The sequence below is a fragment of the Tinamus guttatus genome, unplaced genomic scaffold (assembly GCF_059628265.1).
Source record: "Tinamus guttatus ecotype Peru unplaced genomic scaffold, ASM5962826v1 Tinamus_guttatus_pri_ptg000213l, whole genome shotgun sequence".
Taxonomy (NCBI): Eukaryota; Metazoa; Chordata; class Aves; order Tinamiformes; family Tinamidae; genus Tinamus; species Tinamus guttatus.
Genome location: NW_028288747.1, coordinates 1,108,398 through 1,128,264, shown reverse-complemented (window position 1 = coordinate 1,128,264; position 19,867 = coordinate 1,108,398). Strand labels below are relative to the sequence as shown.

At 35.2% G+C, this 19,867-nt stretch overlaps 1 protein-coding gene across 2 annotated transcripts in view; it reads right to left on the bottom strand.

Annotated features, from left to right (window-relative positions):
* Positions 1-1,892: 1,892 nt before the first annotated feature.
* WDR17 (WD repeat domain 17) overlaps positions 1,893-19,867 on the bottom strand; it is a 38,265-nt gene continuing 20,290 nt past the window's right edge. The window contains exons 12-30 of one of the 2 annotated variants that reach the window (XM_010224169.2): positions 18,921-19,085; positions 17,622-17,824; positions 17,338-17,487; positions 17,123-17,253; positions 15,675-15,800; positions 15,382-15,537; positions 15,053-15,117; positions 14,541-14,673; positions 13,067-13,158; positions 12,804-12,903; positions 11,537-11,676; positions 8,496-8,516; positions 7,805-7,916; positions 6,967-7,108; positions 6,774-6,876; positions 5,829-5,930; positions 4,073-4,168; positions 3,702-3,885; positions 1,893-2,098 (exon numbers count right to left, since the gene is read on the bottom strand). In XM_010224169.2, coding sequence (XP_010222471.2) covers positions 1,979-2,098; positions 3,702-3,885; positions 4,073-4,168; positions 5,829-5,930; positions 6,774-6,876; positions 6,967-7,108; positions 7,805-7,916; positions 8,496-8,516; positions 11,537-11,676; positions 12,804-12,903; positions 13,067-13,158; positions 14,541-14,673; positions 15,053-15,117; positions 15,382-15,537; positions 15,675-15,800; positions 17,123-17,253; positions 17,338-17,487; positions 17,622-17,824; positions 18,921-19,085 — 2,341 coding nt within the window. In that variant the 3' untranslated portion in view covers positions 1,893-1,978. The remainder of the gene's footprint in view (positions 2,099-3,701; positions 3,886-4,072; positions 4,169-5,828; positions 5,931-6,773; positions 6,877-6,966; positions 7,109-7,804; positions 7,917-8,495; positions 8,517-11,536; positions 11,677-12,803; positions 12,904-13,066; positions 13,159-14,540; positions 14,674-15,052; positions 15,118-15,381; positions 15,538-15,674; positions 15,801-17,122; positions 17,254-17,337; positions 17,488-17,621; positions 17,825-18,920; positions 19,086-19,867) is intronic. The other variant, XM_088524620.1, reaches the window with a different exon arrangement.

Sequence of the window (19,867 nt, the reverse complement as noted above, 5' to 3'; positions counted from 1 at the left end):
CACACAATCTGAGATTTTATCTGAAAATAATGCATCTATGTTTTGACACTTGCAACCACAATTTTAAACAGCTGACACTTACATTTGTGTGTTCTCACCACCACGAGGTAAATCTATTTTAAAGAAAATGCAACCTACAGAATAAATATTACCCAAATAGATTTCTAATACTAAAAAGTGCCCTTTGACTTACTTTCAAACATAAAAAAAAATCCTCAATCTAAAGATGTAGTAGGTTTGTCTCAAATTTGATAATAAGGCATAGCTCCACAAACTGATGTAGTTATACTATATGTAGTTATATTTTGTGTTTACAACTCTCACATACAAAAACATTTGATTTATGTCCTGAAAAATAAATGACCTTTCATTTGTTTTATGTCCTGAAAAATTTGATTTAAGCAACCCATCAGATACTGACTATTGGAAAATTTATTTTGCAAACTGAATTTTTATTTCAGAAATGCATCTCTTATTCCCTAGATTCCACATGATTAAACACAGAAAAACACTTCTCAAACAAAACCTGTTAAATAATGTTTCTGTATGGATTACAAAACAGCTAAATTGCGTGGGTTTTTATTTTTCTTCTTCTTCTTCCAGTACTACTCTAAAACCCTGGCAGAATGAAATTTTAACTTTCTAAAGATAAACGGAAAAGAAGGGAATTTTTGAGTTCCAATTTCCTTCGAGCTTTCTGGCCTGGCCAAATACTTGTTTCTTTCTGTTCTTCTGTTGGTTAAATGAGGACACTGCTTACCCAGCTGCTGAGAATTGTTACATCTACTAAAAGAAGATTTATTATTTTCACTTTCATAAGAGTTTTTAGATTTTTTTTGTCATTTTTAATTGAAATGCTTATAATTATTGTGATGGTAACGTTTTTATTTTAAAGCAGCAGAAAATGTCACAGAGGTCATGTAAACTTTGCTTGTGTGCTATTAATTGCTCCAGCAAACACTATAGCCAAAGGGTATTTTGGATAGATAAATAATTCTGATCATAAGATTTATCTTATAATTGTCATGTTATGAACAGTTTTAATTTAAATATTCTTACTGCCTGTTCCCATAATATTCTTCCCATTTTATCCCAGCATGAGTAAATGAAAATACATATGCCCAAATATGTGTATCTGGTCCTTCATATCATATGCATATTTATAACTAATATAGAAAAGGAAACAAATATTTTAGATGTACATAATGTATTTAAATAATTTCAATACATATTTTGTTCTTTACAAATCATTTGTTTAAAAAAATATAAATACATTTTAGCTTCCAGTGAAACTACAGGGGAAGAGTTGACAAAAAAGAACTTATGAGAAAATAGAATATTATAATCTAGGTATTCAAACATATCTAAACAAGCCGTTAGTAAACATCTTCATACTGCTATGAAAAAAATGGATGAAAAAAATAATCTAGCTACTACTTGAACTTGACTTCGGTACAGATTCCTGTCTAATAATTCATTAAAAAGTGGAAATAACATGAAACTCACCTGCAGGATTCCAGTGATTCTAAAAATAGGTTACAGTGGATACTCATAAATCATCCTATTCTAACATACTTTAAAGGGCATTTATGAATTTCACAGTTTCAGTTATACTAGCAGTTTAATAATGTACAGATATTTGCCTACTTTCTTTACAAGGCATTTGTTTACACAGAATTAACTGAAATGCCTGAACAGGCTAACAACAGTATTTGTATTAAAAAAGACATGGCTCTCAATTAAGTTAGGATTTTTTTTCTTTGGATTCTCAAATAACTTTTTCTTTGGATTATCAACAAATATATATATATATATTTAAATAATTTTCTTGTTCTCTTTTTACAATTTGCGAAGTCCAAGTAACTGTCCTTTAGGAGGAATAAACTGACATCTTTATCCTTTGACAATCAAGTTAAAAATAGTATAAACCCAGAGAATGTTACTTTCAGCACTACAGAGTAGACAGGAAAACATCTCATCAGAACGGGTTAAGCCGTATTCCTGTTCCTAGCGGGGAAAAGGGATTCACTTTGGCCCACATCAAAGCGTCGTTCAGTGAAATAGCAGATTTTCCATCTTCAAGGAAGAACACTGGACCCTATGCAGTGGAAATATTTAGGAGGTAAGAAAAAGTACACACAAAGACTACTTCACAGTTTTATCTGAGAAGGACAAGAGAAAAAGGTTTGTATTTATGATACGCACTCATGCAAAAATCATACCCAGTCAAATTAAAGCTCTGATGTTTAATTTAGGAAAGTTATTAGACAAACTGTTTCTGTTCTAAAATGTATAGACCCCAAGCTTCGTAATTCTTGTTTTTCTAGCTTGATTTTTTTTAATTGTTGCATTTTATATATGTTTGTCAACTATTCTGTAGTTACATCTAGCCTGCATTAGAGTCTGAGATGACATGATGACATGTTTTTATACTTCAGAATATTGTGTTTATATCACCGTGCCTGTCATTACCTGTGGAGATCTCCCTGTTTCTCCATCTACAGCAAAGGACATAGTGCCTTCAAAAACTGTTTGAGAACATGGGGTCCACACGCATTTTACAGAATAATTTCAGATGTTCACTATAAGAAGCATAAAAATGGTACTAAATCGATATGATAGGAGAAGAGCTATTTACCAATTCCTAGATTTGGCAAAATACTAGCTCAAAGCTGCATTTTAGTTCTTATGTGCCTCCTTACTGAGGCATACTCTCTGAATTGGCCACTGAACACTGTAAAGACCAAATAATTTGCATGTTATATCTTTTAGATATATATGTATACATATAATATTAAGTATTTTGTGAGCTGACTCGTGTCTAAAGCAATGTTCCCTAACATTCTCTCAAACCAGACAGAATAATTTTGTAGGTAAGCTAGGGATACCATAATTGTTGTTCTTGTCAACAGTAGCAAGTCTTTTGGCAATGTGGAGTAATTTCCTTTAAGCCACAGCAGAGAGCACTAGTTTAATGCAGAAATGGTGGCACCAAGCTTTTTGGACATTAGCGGTGAATTTGGTTTTATCAGGGATCTTGCTAACATTTTGCTCTCCAGACTCTGATGCAAAACTATCCTATTTCATGCCAGAACAACCTTGTTATTTACTCTTTGGACTGACATGTTACTTTGGATAGAAGAAAGAGACATAACAGGCAGTACCACAGCGACAAACTATCCTAGAAAGGAGCCCTAGAGCAGTGTTTTCAGACCCTGCTAATTCTTTATGAAAATAACAACATGCAACAAATGTGTGTTATAAGAATTGGCTCACATTCAATATATTCAGGTGACACGTTTCTGAATATATCTGAACATTTAGGCTTCCAACATCTGGCTTTAATTAATCAATACAACTTTTATGCATTTCCACAGCAGTAAATACTAACAACACAATAACAGCAGAACGTGAGGAAATAACACATTTCCTATTTTCATCCAAGCTGCAGTGAAGTAATAGGCAACAAGTTATACGCACTTGAAACAGAACACTTGGCAGAAGATAACTTCCATAGGAAGAACAGTTTAAGTTCTGGATTGGGCAACCAGACAATTACTTGACTGGACAATTCTTTATGTGACACTTCTTAATTAGCAGATCTTTGTCTTCTGTTGCTGTCACAACAGGGAAGACACTGCCTCGCAAACCTTAGATATGGACAAAACTTAGATTTAAGGCAACCTTAGATCAGGCCATACCTGTATCCTTAGTCCTGTCAAACAAGAGATGTGAACATCTGAATGACTGGGAAGATTTGATCCAGTGACATGGTCTGGTCCAACCATTCCTTTCAGAGGCTCTTCTTGTATTCGTGAGGTCAGTACCGAATACACTGCTCTCTGGGATTCAGATGGTGGCGTGGCTGGCAATTCATCAGAAGGCCTGTGAACATGAGACACTTCATTCTGAATTGTTTTAATTTGTCTTTAGTATTGATTTGCCTTAGAAATGAAACCTCGGAGACCTCGCATCACATTCATATTCAGAATTTATAAAGAAAATATTGTCCTGACAATTAGAACATTGAAATGCTAGCAATCTCACCAATAATTTTATATTTTGAACTTACTTGGCTAACTGAGTACAAGCTCTCCATGCATCTAACTCCTCAGAGAGCTGTTCGATTTTCAAAGGTACAGATACTTCCCGTCTTTTTAAAAGCTGGCTGAAAAGGAGTAAAAATAATTAAAGTCCAAAATAATTCTAACAATATGTTCCTAAAAGAAAAACAGACAATAGTAATATATTCATATTCAGAAGTAGTTTTATAAGTTTATCATCTGATCTTTCTTGGTAAATATTAATACTAATCCGTGGAAATATTAAATTTCAAGATATAAAAGTATACCTTTTAATTAAGCTTATTTTTATCTCTATTCTTTTCTTTGATGTTTATCTATATTAAAATGCTATGTTTTTATTTCTTCACAATGACAGTTTAAAAAAATTAATAACCCCATCTTTTTATATCTAACTGCATTTCTTTCCACATCAGTTGGAGTGACATAGTTCACTACATATTCTCGAACAGTCCTGTTTCATCTAATTACTTGTAAAAAGAGGTGCCAATAGATCAAAATATAATAGAAGGGACAGTTATGTTACTAATCCAGCGAATTCTGTTTCAAGTCAGGATGTCTTCAAGAAAGTGCTTAAGTTAAGCATGTATCAGAGCATTACAGTTTTCTGAATCCCAGGAAACAAAGCTTGACAGACAGATTATCGCAAATTGAGCCTGAAAGACAGGTAAGCCCAATGGTTCCGAAATAAAAGAAAAACCAGTCTTGTTTGCCCTTCTCTGTCCCCTCCCCAAGTTCCAGGGAAGGCATGGCTAGGAGGAGAGGAACGCTGTGTTGACATCTAATGGAGAGAAGCTGAAGAAAAGGGGCAAATAGCCCAGCCCTACAGTATATTAAGTTTATTTATGATGTTTTCTTATTCTTGGGGGGCAATTCTCTTAAAATACCAGGAGCTGTAGGAAAGCTTACAATTCCAGAAGCATCCTAAATGACTAGGTATAACACATGTGCAGCATTTATTCTTCCTGAAGAGCTAAGCTAGCAGATGTTGTTAGCAAAGCTGCAAGGTTTCAGTTAGAACAGCCAGGGGAGCTGGAACAGCAGGAGCACTGCCAAAGTCACTTGCATCATGAGATCAGTGACATCTTGGACTTGCCTTGTCACTTCATGGAATAGGTGACAAAAACATAAAAAATGACAGTCCCAACCTATGAGGGAGAAGTTACTAATGAAAAGGAAATCAGTCAGCTGGACAATGGCCTTACCAGATCAGAAAGAAAAATCAAGTAATTGTGATTATACTCTGAAAAAGAATAGTAAGGGATTGTATATAAGTTTAAGACGCTGTTCAATAAATTGACTAATGCTAACTATTCAAACCCACAAAAAGAAATATTATCTCATTAAGCATCAGAAGCTTCCTGTTAGGATTCAGGCAACACTTATCACTCCTGAGCAAGATGCAAAATGAAAGCCATCACTCTGAACATACATCCATACAAGGAAAAAAATGCTGAACACTCATCTACTTAAAATTTTTTTGATTTTCCACAAGACTACAAGTTTGACTGAAATGGCGATTTTTGGGGCTTGCTGCACTACCCAGGAATCTTCAACTTATATGATGCACAGAGAAAGTAAAGAAAGCTGCACATACAGGCATGGGTACACCCTGGTACACCCTAAAAATTTTATAGTAGAACTGGAATTTCAAATTTACAGATTTTGGGAGGGGGATTATGTATGGCATACACCATAATAGGGATTGAGATTCCTAAGAGTTACTGAAAACAGCAATTATATTACCTTGTGTATTCATAAAGCGCAGGCACGATGCTATTGTACTGTCTTCTGATGGCAAGCAAAGCACCAACATAACCACACAAAATCAGCAACTCATTCCGAAACCTATAAAGGGTGAAGCATTAAAACATGAACAATAAGGATTTCAAACATTTACAAAAACCTTAAACTACAATTTAAAATTAGTTTGGCTGCTGTGAGGAATATACATAACAATTGTGATAACAATTTTATCACAGAGGCAGTAAGGGTAAAGACAAACTTCACCCACCTGCTTTATGTTGACCTCAAATCTTTATGTTAAATAGCACACAAAGCATGATTTAAGCGCAGACAACCACAAAAAAGGGCACTCAGATCTTCTAATGTGATAAAAATTTCAGTGTAAATATAATTGTCCCATATATTACTGTGGTCTTCAGTTTCTTCAATTTCCCCCCAAAGTCCATATGAACCAAGTTTTTTTTTTCCTTTAAATTCTTCACACACACACACACACACCCCATTTACAGCCACAAATATAGGCTGACTGTCCATTCTACAGGTAAGACAGAGCAATCCAACTATTTTAGACTTAATTTCCTTAATACTTTGACATTAAAAAAAAAAAAACACATACACATGATATACGCGGCACCTTTCCTCTTTTTCTTAAGGTAACTAAAAACAGGGCTGATCAAGTGAGATTCTTCCAATAAATACAAAATCTCTTCAACCATTTTAAACATCACTCAGGAAAATGGAAACAATAAATTTGTTTTTTAATTATTACTATACTAAACTTGAAGCATGTAGGAAAATTCCACACACACTTCTTCAGACTGAGAGTTAGCCTGCTTCCTGCGATTTGTACAACTCTCAGTCAAAAAAAATGCTATTAACAATTAGTGCACTTTATTTTAAAGCCTTTTTTTGAAACTCCTTTTTAAGAATGGAAGAGATACTCACTCGCTATATTTATGCAACACTAATCGTTCAGTACGTATGTAACTTAGAAGATCAAGATATGGACAGACTGAATCCAAAGTCCAGTTTGACCCACAAAGTTGTTCTGTTGAAAAACATAAACAAAAAATATCTGAATAGGCAAGCTATACCAGTGCATGATGCTTAGGTAAGTTTCTTCATGCAGGTACCTTACCTTTGACATACTGTATGCCAATGGGAAGAGCCTTTTCTGGTTCTGTGCTTAATAGATAGTACTTTATAGTTTCAAATAGATCTCCATCTGCTTGATTTTTCTCTGCCAGTTGCATACTTTCTTCTACATCAGGAAGATTACACTAGAAAAAAGAGATTTTGCTAGAGAAATACACAGTTGTTCAAGTAACAAGATGTTCAAACATTTAAGAAGAAAAATACTACATTTTGTACCTAGCTAGTAAGATCGAATTTTCTCTGAAAGACTCATTTTTTGAAGGAAATATGCACACGTAATTTCATTTACAGTCATCTAGACTGGAGATCAGCACTGGAGAAGGAGTTTCAACAACTAAGAGTAATGTCAATTTCCATTGCTAATGGGGTTATGAACTTGTTACTCTGGTTAACATATGTGCAGCCAGGGTCAAACATTAAGAGCATTAGTAGGTCAGACTCTTCCACTGCTGAAGAGGGGATTTAAGCAGGTCATAGATCTAGGATGTACAATAACTGTGTGGTACAGAAAGCTGACCACTACCAGGCTGTTTTGTGACACAATCCCACTGCCAGGGAATTCTGAGGATTAGAAGCTGCTTCTGGGAATAGCCTGTGCCAGAGAAATACTATGCACACAGTAGAATTAAACAATTAACATTCTTAATGTACAGTCCTGAAAATAAAGTCTATGAACAAAAAGGAGCAGAAAAGGACATTAAATGTATAACATATAAGATTATTAGTAACAAATTCATCCTATAATATGTTTGCCCTTAAGTACTAAGAAGGAAATCAACATATGACTTGCTAGCACTGAAGTAAATTCTTTTTCATTGTACCTTTTCATGTAGGTCATTTATTTCTGCGGTGCATCCAGGATAAAAAGCACATAGTTTTATTAACTGCAGTTTATTATCAGGAATCATCATAAGAAGATCAGCTGCTAAATCCCTGTGCAAACAGAAGAATAGTTACTCTTCATAGTTTATATGAGGGCACTACTTTACACGCCTTCTCTAAAAGGTAATTTACTGAACTAACGCTATTTCAGGGAAAAGTGGAAGCAGAGACCCTGGGACTGTATATTTGGTGGAAAAAATAACGAGGCTTAAGATTTTGATTAAAAGCTCAGTAAGGTCTAATGAGGCATGTTTGAATTCTCCTTTTATTTCTACTTTCCTTCCTACATCTCTTTTCCTACTTTCAAAGGCACAGTGAAATCTCCCTCTGAAGCTTATATGATCGCAAGTTAAGAAGATTCAGAAGACAAAAAAAAAAATCTTTGGTGGGAAGGCATGTGTTAGTTTTCTGTTGCTCTAGTGAGTTGAATTAAACAACTGAATACCTCAAGTTTCCAAACTACCACAAAGTGAGTTGCAAACAGGAATAGGAAGGGAGAGTAGAATTTCTCCAATTTGAAAACCTTGTCATGAACCCAGAAGCTAGTAAGATAAAAGGCTTCTATGCAAGGTACATTAGCAAAGTCATATACTTTTCAAATTGCTCGCTCTCTCAAAACAAGCAAAATACCTGTATCCAACTGATGGAAAGCTAGAATGAAGACATTGAAACAGTAATAAATAAAATATGTTCTGTATTTTTAATTTAAAAAGAAATCTAATAGACTTAAACTACAAGAGCAAGCTTATCAGGCAGGTTACTTGGCTTTGTGTAACAATAAAAATACTCCACTGCCATTTCAAAGCCTACACAAACAAATGCCAAAAGGTCTTCAGTAATCCTGCTATATCATTGATATGCAATATGCACTTTTCCAAGATAGTAAGAGGCCCTATACAATATAGTGTATTTCAGGAGATCTTAAACTATCTTCATAATCTGAATCTTTTCATGATTAAAAATCATGATTTGATTTCAGCCAGAAACTGAAATCAAATATACTTAAAAAAATATTTCAAGTAAAATTAGTTACTATTTGTCTTGTAAGTGGTAGAAGAAAGTTCCTTTTCGCAGTACTGAAGTGCTAAGCACAGATCAAGTGAGGACTGTGCTCTTAAAAGATTCACAAGTTTTCCCACGGTGGTAGATTTGAAAGCCTAAGGAAGGGCACGTCTATTTGGTTGTTTGTATTTCATTTTTTACAACACTTCTAACAAATCATTCCACCAATAACTGATTTCATCAATAAGCAGAGACCTTTCCATGTTCTGTGAGGTCTCTAAAACAAAATGTTCCCAGCTGGTGGGTATTGCTAAGCATAAAAATCACATAAAAGCAGCCTTTCAAATACGAGGGGTGACTTCCCCATAGACAATCTCATGCATATTGAAGACCAAAGTACGCTATCTACACTATGCTGTCAATATCTCTTTATTGAAAAAGATGAAGAGATTCAGGAATCTCTGTTTATTCCATTCAATTATGTGCTGTAATGACTACAAATCAGAACCTAGCACTGCCAGGTGTAGCATTTTGCACAAATATGAAACCTGATGACAATGCCTGATATGTGTCTGGGCAATACGAAGAACACTAGCTTAAAACCATAACACGCAAACAGGTTCATGCTGAAGTCTAAGTCTGCAGAAGTTTTATGCCCATATTTATATGTAAATGCTGTACTATTAATAAGCATTTGTTACAGGGTCGCGATCAGAAGTTCTACTTACAGAAATGGAAAAAATACCCAAACATCCATTCTCTCTCCTAAGTCTAACTCCAAGGCTTCCTATCAGCGGCTCCTCACAGTAATGGCAGGGAAACTAGACAAAGAGCTGCAGGGACTAGAACTACTTAGCAGTTAAACGCCAGAACAACCTGGTTACAATTGCTGCAGTTTGCATGTGCTGTATCATTGTAAAGCAAATACATCAGTACATCAATCATTTCTTGTTATATGTTCTCCTGCAGTCCTTCACTAACTTAGGCCAAAGGCTCTGTAGACAGCAGTTCTACTATGTTTCTCCTGGGCTACTTCTAGCAAATATCAACTTTAGTGGGAAAACTGAGGCTTGATTGCAATATCTGCTTCAACACTGCTGTCTAATGATTGCTAATTCTGAAAGCATCTGAAAAACTCACAAATGTATCAACATGGCTTTCTGCTCTTCAATGCTATACAAAAATAGACCATAATTGTATCCTACGAAGTAAAACCACAAGGAAGAAAAGAAAATTTAGCAGATGTAGTTCCCATGCACGGAATAGAGAAATGGCTTACTCCTGGGCAGAGTTAAACAGTAAACCTGTGCTATCCTTAAATCCTCCTCTATTCCCAGCAGTAATATAAATTCTTTGGCTTTCAATGTGGTGACATTTTCAAGCAGTTAAAAAAAATCTCCATATGTCCTGATTAAGTTTCTGTTCCTTCTGACTTTGTAATTCAATTCCAGTCTTGCTTTCTCTGAAAACATCTGTCCATTTTTTACAGAATCACAGAATGGTTGAGGTTGGAAGACATCTCTGGAGATCATCTCGTCCAACCCCCCTGCTCCAGTAGGGACACCTAGAACACGTGGCACAGGGTGGCATCCAGGCGGGTTTGGAAGATCTCCAGAGAAGGAGACTCTACAGCCTCTCAGAGCAGCCTGTGCCAGTGCTCTGTCACCCTCACAGTAAAGAAGTTCTTCCTCACATGGAGGTGGAACGTCCTACACTTCAATTTATATCCATTATCCCTTGTCCCGTCACAATCCACCATGGAGGAGAGTTTGGCCCCATCCTCCCTACATTCTCCCCTCAGGTACTTATCCATATTGATCAGATCCCCTCTCAATCTTCTCTAGGCTAAACAGGCCCAGCTCGCTTAGTCCTTCCTCATACAGATGCTTCCATCCCTTAATCTTTATCATTCTACGCTGGACAGTCTCTAGAAGCTCAATGTCCTCTTGTACCGGGGAGCCCAGAACTGCACACAACACTCCAGGTGTGGCCTCACCAGAGCTGAGTAGAGGGGGAGGATCCCCTCCCTCAACCTGCTGGCAATGCTCCTCCTGATGCAGGCCAGGATTCCTTTGGCCTTATTGGCGACAAGGGCACACTATTGACTTGTGATGAACTTCTTGTCAACTAGGACTCCCAAATTCCTCTCCTTGGAGCTACTTAGGTCAACCCCTAATCTGTAGTGGTGCCTGGGGTTATTCCTCCCCAGGTGCTGGACCCTGAACTTGTCCTTATTGAACCTCATGAGGTTCCTCTCTGCCCAACTCTCCAACTTGTCTAGGTCCCTCTGAACAGCAGCACAGCCCTCTGGAGTGTCAGCCACTCCACCCCGTTTTGTTATGAGTTTTACTCAATACAGACTAAGAGCTACTCTGCTTATTATTGCCCAAGCACACTATCTGAGGTTCCTTCAGCAGGCTTCACATGACAGGTCTCTAAGACAATGAGCATTCACTCATTTACACTACATATGTCAAGCATTTTGAGATTAAAAGTATAATATTAATGTTCTCTGCACATCATTGGTCTAATCTCACAAGACTTATTCCAGCACAAATCTACCTAGCCATAGTGATCTAGTCAACATAAAGAGTTTTCCGAATGAGGAACAATTTGTTTTGCCAGGAAATAATAATAAAAAAGTCTTCTTCACTGTAAGAAATTCTTACCATGTTGTTACTGTCATACATTTTCTTGCTAGCAATTCTAGGGCATAATGGGTTGCTTGCGCTGCACTTTCTCCTAAGACAGTACCCACACTGATTGCCAACTCCAGTTCATTTCCACGAATCAGGTTTGCCATGGCAAGCTTGCTCAATTAAAAAAAAAATATGTATCATTAACCAATATAAGCATTCCAGGTATTCACTGTCTCAACCATATTATATTTGTTTGAGATTGCTTTTTACAGAATGACCAAATATGCATTAAAGAAATGCCTACATTAAATCTGAGCCTCTTGAATGAGTCCATACTTGTGTACCGTCGGTGAATCAGTTTTTAAATAACCTAGTGGATTTCCCTTAATCTGTCATTATTCAACAAAAGAGATTAAACATCATACATAACAAGCATGATGTCAAGCCCTTTTAGCCCCAAGTGAAAACACTAGCATTTAGAGTCCATGTTTCCCATTTCTTTTGATGAAAGGAAACTCACAAAACAAGGATGAACCTCCTGTTCCCATCCTCTCTGGGAAACTGGAATTGTTGATTGAACTGCAGAATACTAAGTGATAGCAACAATACAACATTTTGAAGCTTCTGTTTTGAAATAGAAGCTTTCTTCCCAAACAGCCCAGTAAAATGGAATCCTATTTACTTGGGGTGGGCAAGGAATAGAAGAGCAAGAACACTTTGGATCAGCAGCAAAAAAAAGCCAGAGAGGAAAGCCATGAGAGGAAAAAAAGCAATAAAACAATGAAAAGTTGTGTATTGTCAGCTATATTTTTGGTGGTGATTTTTCCTCTGTTTACTTAAATATCTAGACTGCAAATTCCTCAATGTGGAGATTGCATATGCATAGTTTTATCATGCACCAGTACAACGAAGATTCAGTTCTGAATGGCTCTGCTGAGCTACTATAACAATAGAATATATATTTATATATATATATGTCTAGGTATTTTCTGGTATAACAAGATTCTGTATTTATTAATAATAAATTTATATTTGTTAATAATAAATATAAAAAATTCTGTGCAAAAGGGTGTAGCTTTCAATGAAATAATTAATTCTGCCACTGATGTCCATTTCCTAAGTGTCAAATTCTATATAAACAAACAAAAATTGCAAATCAATGGCAAATACATTTTAGAATGAGGTAGTTATATTTTCAAAAGCAGTTAATGTGGTATATAAAAAGCAAGTCACTATTGGCATTCCCACACACACACAAAGAAGAGAGGAGGGGGGAGAGGAAAAATAAGTAAGTTACCTCTATGTTTTCGACAGCCAAATGGCAACATGCTGCAAGTACTGCATGGCCATCCTGGAAATACCATTCCGCCAGTTCTTTACTAACCTTATGTAGGAGTCTGTAACAACAAAATATGAATTCTATAAGTTGAACTTAGAAGGACTTTAGAAGTCCTTTTCAAATTTTACACTTGCCAAATTAAACCCATAAGGTTTTCTTCCTTTGATGACTTTATATAATGCACTAAAAGGAGTCTTTAAAATTAAAGACAAAAAACTTACTCATTATAATCATGGATATTGTTTCCATCAGAATTTGAAGGCCCAGTTGTTGTAGAGAGTGGTGATGTTTGTATATTGCCTTCATGAGCTGCCTAGAAATGAAAAGAGGGATTAATTATATGCTGATCAAATAAATATAAAGTGTAATTGTCAATTAAAAATGAGCTCTGGAAAACAATAAGTGTTTAAACAAGACCTTATTCATAACAATATTTTAGACTAGTTTTATTCAGCCATACAAGAAATTTGGCCAAGGCAGGAGACCTCTACCTTCCCGTCCTCCTTACAGAAGTTTGTTTCCACGTTTTGAATAAGCTTAAAACAAACGGTGAAGGCTAAAAGCTCTTTTTTTTTTTCCCTTCTTCTCTAGAAAAAAGTGTCTGTGACTGAAAGGCAACTTCAAGACCATTCCTTAGGAGGCATATCAGATCTGAAAAGGTTCATGGAATAATATAAGCTGAACCCATGTCATGTTTGGCAAGAAATTATTTCTAATATTAAAAGAGAAAAAAAAACCTGATTCTTATCCATGCTTTTGTTTGGTTTGTGCATTCGGATACAGCTTGGATAACATTAAAACTCAAGGCTCAGTTAGAGAGAGAGTTCTTGTGTTTTATTGCTCAGGAGTATCTGATTAAATCTCTGAGACAAAGATTATCCTATGAACTCTAACAAAAGCAATCAAAGCATTTCCTCTTTAGGTTTCTTGCAAGAGATATTTCTGAAGATTTTCTAAAGATCTTTCATGCTCCTCCCTCTCAGGCAACTGAACTTTCTTGGATAGGAAAGCTTTAGAAAAAATTTATCAGTGGTAAGTTTTTAAAGTTTTGTTTAAACACAAATTTTACTAAATATAGAGAAATTACTCACAAAAAATAAAGTAGGAGTGAGGAAAGAGTGAGATAAGTTATTAACTGTGTATATTTTATGCACTCTTTAGCTTGTGCTTACATTTAGGAAGCAGCACAGACATAAAAGTGTGCCAAAATATATTTAAATACCAAGTATTTTCAGGACTCACCCAGTATTTGCAGTGAACTCACTATCAGAACGTGCTTATAAAGACCAAAGTATTTTAGAAAAAAATCATTTAAAATGTGATTTTCCTAATCTGATGCATTCCTACTATTGCAACAGAATAGAAAGCAGAATAAACAAGAGCTTGGTAGAAATGCAAGAGGAATCCTATACACCTTCAAAGCTGAGGGCTAATAAAATCAGGAATAATAAAACAGTGTCAAGCAGACAATATTATCCCAGTTTTCATTATGGATATTTGATTCCAGTTTAGAACAATCAGGCTTAAAATATACAAGATATCTTTCCTGTTTTTGGAATAAAAACTGGCCACCAAAACATAAGAAACAGGCTTAATCCAGCCATTTAAAAAAGATAAACTAGCTTTTTATATAAGTTTCTCTTCTGTAAACTTAGAAATAACTAAATGCATCTCCCACACTTATTTATGTAATACCTGCGCAACAAGTAGAGCATCTTTAAGCTGGCCTCTCGAAGTGAAGAAAGAAACTAGCTTCTTCACATCTCCAACGGCTATACAGTATGCAGTGACATCATCATTTTCTTCCTGAATTAACTGATCAGCTCTCCTAATCAAACAAAATAGTAAACAAGAAAGATTTACACACATGATTTATCACAGAACTTACCTCTCTGATACAAGTGTTAGATGAAGCTATATGAAGATCATTGATATTCAAGCCCCTCTGCTTCTCTAGACATCAGAAAACTTACAAGCTACTGGAACCCTGCACTAAAGAATACCAAGTTTAAAACTTCCAGTTTCCATTCAACTTTAGCTTGCTTTCTATTCACAAAGTCATTGCTGAAATTGATAGCAGTTCCATCACAAGGTCTATTGAACAAGCTAACATTAGAATCCTGCAACTAATGTTATTCACATTCATCCTTTCCATTTACTTTTTAATAGACAAAAGTTACAATTCAAGATCATTTTTATCAACTTACCTTTGCATTAACTTCCTCCAGTATTTCATTGATACACCAGGTGCAACTGAGAGTGCTTTGTCCCACTGGAAAAGAGAGACAGTATATTTTGCCAGATTTTACTTTGAATAACAGTTCCATCTTCCATATTTTCTTGTTTTTCCCATTACAGATATATTTGCCATGAGATTAAATGTGTGAGAAATATGCATCAGACTGTATATGTTAAAAATAATGTAACTGAAAAGAAGTTCACTCTCAATTTACAATCAATTTTGTTGGTATCCAAACAAAGCCAACTTAATAAACTTTATATTTTATTCTTTTTCAGTGGTGGTATGATATTTTACCTCTCCAAGCTCTACCATCAGTTCGCAATATCTCTGAATTTGTCCTAATCTTAAATGAATTTCTGCAGCTTCTTTAAGCCTCTCCTCTTTGCTCGGTGCACCGATACCACCTCCAAACTTGGACATTTTTACTGTTGTTAGTTCTTGGGCTTTGGACTGAGGAAAAAAACAACACTGCCATTAGTTTTCTGTGCTGAAAATAACATTTTTTTCAATGGAAATAAGTTAAGAAAAAGACTGAAATGTAACACTAATTATTAACCATTCTCAAATAATGTGCATGCTTTACTTACCATTCTAAATCTAAGGAGATGTTTCATATGCATAATTCCTTTGCAGTAGTTTTGTGGAAGCAAACTATCATCCTGTCCTTTTATTACAGCAACTAAATCCCATAAATTTTTGCTGCCTCCTGGAGGCTGTAATTGTTAAGGGAAGAAAAAGATTAGTTGCAAGAAATCCAGTTTCAGATCAGCTCAACATTGGAAGCTTTAGTATGAAGGCATGTTTATTGTCCTCTAATGCAAAAAGATGCACCAGATAGAAAACAGCTTTAGGGTTTTACCTCCCGAATAGCAAAGTTTTATGGAAATTAATTATTTTAACTGGCCTAATTCCTTAATCTGTCCCTCTCTAACTCCAATACCATGGGTTACTATTCAACTAGTCCTAGACAGAATGACTAATTAAAAAAAATTATAAAGCATTTGATCTAATGGAGCTTTTTTAAAAATAATGAGATTACAAGTATAGAGGACTAATTATTTTTGAGCTGCTAAAAAGCAGAGGATCCCACTGGGAAAAACATATTTGCCTTTTTTTTTTTTTTTTTTTTTTCTCCAAAGCCTTGAAGATCTTACTGTGTTCCTAGCAGATTAAGCATAGCACTTCAGTCACTTGATTTAAAAAGCACTGGACAGAAAAGTTTTGATTCTCGGAATATTCTAGCGTTCTTACATTACTTTTAGTGTAGAATCAACATGCGATATTACAATATGTGCTTTTGTAAAATAAGAAATTCCATAAAAAAATGAAATAGGCTATTACAGTATCTGCAATTGAAAAGCGTTTCTGAATCATAACCTCAACTATATATTTATTTTGAAATGGGTTAGGTCTTTACTGATCATTATATTCACTTAAATCATAACAGTTCCTGACACAAACTGTAACACTGGCTCATCTTTGTTCTTATTCTGCCTCCAGTTCCCCTCCCTTTTAGCTGAACACTCACAATTTAAAAATTTAATTCAATTATAGGGAGATTAAGAAACATTGTAGTACAAATGAAGGAAAGTCAGCAGATGAGTAGGGAAGCACAGGCAGACCCTTCAGCTCCTAGGAGCAATACTAGCAGTCAGATACTCAGTTCAAACTGAAATCAGAACTAAGGTTTGCTTTTGATAATTAAAACTGAATATTCCAGTATAGTTTGACAAAACAAGTCTCTGCATTTCTTCCAGTATCAAATTCTTATTGAATTAAAACATTTCCTGTGGAAAAATAAAATATCCCACCAAAAGTTTGGTGATCACAACTGACAAGCATTTTATTTATGGGCATTTTTACATGTGCAATTGTTTTGAGAGGGAATGGATTTCTGCATATTTTCTGACCCGCCTCTGAGAGACACAGTAAAACAAGAGTAGTGTGGAAAACGGCAATAAATTTTTGTTTTGGAGACTGTCTTAAGAAAACACAAAAGGCATCCTGACACTCTCTAAGATGACAGAATACTTACTGAAAAACATTCTGAAAACCATCTAAGTTTTTTTCCTCGAGGATTTCCTGTCAATTTTTCCACTTCTTGTTTAATATCCCTAGAAACTTTACCACATAGCAAAGGAGGAGCACCAGATTCCACAGCGCGATCTAATAAACAGAAAGTTTTATACATAAAAATAATTATAAAATGGTACAGTGATAAAAAACCCACATATATACAAATTAACTTACCTGTATTACCAATAATCTTATCCCAACATTTATCTGCTAAAATATTTATTTGTAGCGGGTCTATAAGAGGTGTCAGTGACCAGAGTCTCACAGTAGAGTCTCGAGAGCAAGATGCCATAGTAAATGGACGGCTAGGATGACATGTTAATCCTAGTAGAGAGAGCATTTGAAAATTTATTCAAGTTTAGCTAATCATCTAATTTATAAATATTTAAAATATTTTTTAAAATAAAAATAAATTTAATAACACAGAAATAAAGTATTAATATTTAAAATACTATTACCATATACATCTGCACCATGATCGTAAACTGTGTCCAAACACGTTCCATCTCTTGTATCCCAGACTCGTATAGTATAGTCCCAGCTGCCTGATATTAGTAGGTATGGAATTTCAGGATTCCACATCAGTCCCCGCACTGGAGCGGTGTGTCCACTAAGAACATTTATACAGGCATCCTGCGTATAATCCCATATTCGGACAGTACTGAAATAGAACACAAAAGACCTTTGGATCTCTTCTCAGCAACAATGTAACTTAAAATTTGTCAAAACAGCTTAGTTGTAAGACGTTTATAAAGGTTGTAATGAAAGATGAAGGCTCCAAATTCTTTTAGGCAGGGTAAGACCACCCAAGTTGATAAAAGTAAAAAACTAATCCATTCCCCAGTCTTTCAGAATCCCACATATATTATTATCTGACACACTGGTGAAGGAAAACGAGCTAGTCCATATGCATTAATAAATTTGCCTGTTAGGACTCTTGAGGACAAGAATAAAACAAAGGAACACGGACACATGTATCTTTCTGATGGCTTTTATAGTTTCTCCTTTCAAGGCAGTATTTGTCACATAGCACAAGTACTCAATCATCTTAGAAACATGAATCTCCTACCATGGCTATAAAGGTAATGAGGAAGAACTCATATCACCTTTTCTCCCCACCTTTTTTTTTTCTGTTCTCTGTTAACAAAGTAAGTTTCTTATCTCATTTTATTTTCAGTTGCTGGTACTTCTGGGTACAAATAACTGAGCAGATTCCAGTCAGGAGTCTTTTATCTTTAGGAGGTTTAAAAAATAACCTGTTACTTGAAAAGATTATAACTTGGGCTAAACTAACATACGCCAAAGTTCATCATGGCAGCAAAAGATAAAGAGTAAAGGGATACCTGGAACCTGTTAAAAACCTTCATAGATTTTACTTGGACATACTTTTGAAACACATCCAATGAGACCTCTACTTTTGCTACACATATTTAGATGCAAAGTCATTACGTCACATCATCCTTGTATTATTCCCACGAGTAATACATAGCAGTAACTACTCCACTCTTGGGAAAGCATTTGAAAAGCTACATTGCTATAGCAGCTGAGACAAATTTAGATAATTATCCTGCTGTCCAAACGGTGTTAAGCTTTGTTAGTCTGCACAAGGCAAAGATTTTGACTGTTAGATTATTCACAGACATAACTACAACAGAGTGTTTCAAAGTGCCAGGACTAGTACAAGTAAAGATATTAAGTTTTTACTCATATCCTAGTTTGAGGTCTGAAGCTTTTTCTAATACTTCAGGAGTACACACCTATCATCAGAGCCACTGCAGAGGATTTCTTCTCTCAGAGGAGACCACCGTACATGAAACACCTTTGCAGTATGCCCTGTAAAAATCTTCAGGGGCTGATCAGAGCTGGTTGCTAAGTAATAAACACGAACATTTTTATCCTCACAACCAGTAGCTATCATATCCCTGCGAAATAAAAATAGCAAAAATGATTAGTCACTGGGATCACCAAACCCACTTAGATTTCAACTCCATAAAACAAGTATGATACATACTTCGCAGTTTATTAAAAAGCAAACTATTTAACTTACCTGGTCTCTCATTAAACCCAGAAAGTTAGCATGGATATTATATCTGCTGTTAATATTAAACTATCATTATTGCATAGTATTAGAAAAAAATACATTCCTATTGTTAAAAGATATGCTAAAATTTCAGTCAGTTCCTTCACCTCTGAAAGTAACAGTTTCACAATATATTACGTGGGAAAATGAGTTAACTAACTATATACATTTTACTCAGTGCCAGTATTTAAAGAAAAAAAAATGTTTTCTTGTAGTCACACTTGAACATACTCTAAACTGTTTTTTTTTTAAATCTTCCATATAATTGTAAATTTGTGATATTTGTTTTTATACTCCACTTGTTTTCTTGTGCATTACAACTTACAACTTACTGAAAAAAAGATAGAAAAGAGATAAAGAAATTGACCTTGCAGACTAGAAGTATATTCTTAACATACAGGCTTCCATAATTCACTTCTGCATATAAAGTAACGTAGAGTGAAACAGAAGTGCATATTGAGGAGGGCAAGACCCTTAAAGATTTAAAATAGCCAGTTTCTCCCACTTTGCTGTTGAATCTTCTTAGACACTACTAGAAAAAAAAGATATATAAGGAACCTCACCAAGAACCGTGGTCATCATTTTAAAAATTCAGGGCAGAGACAAGAAGAGATCAGCCTTGCT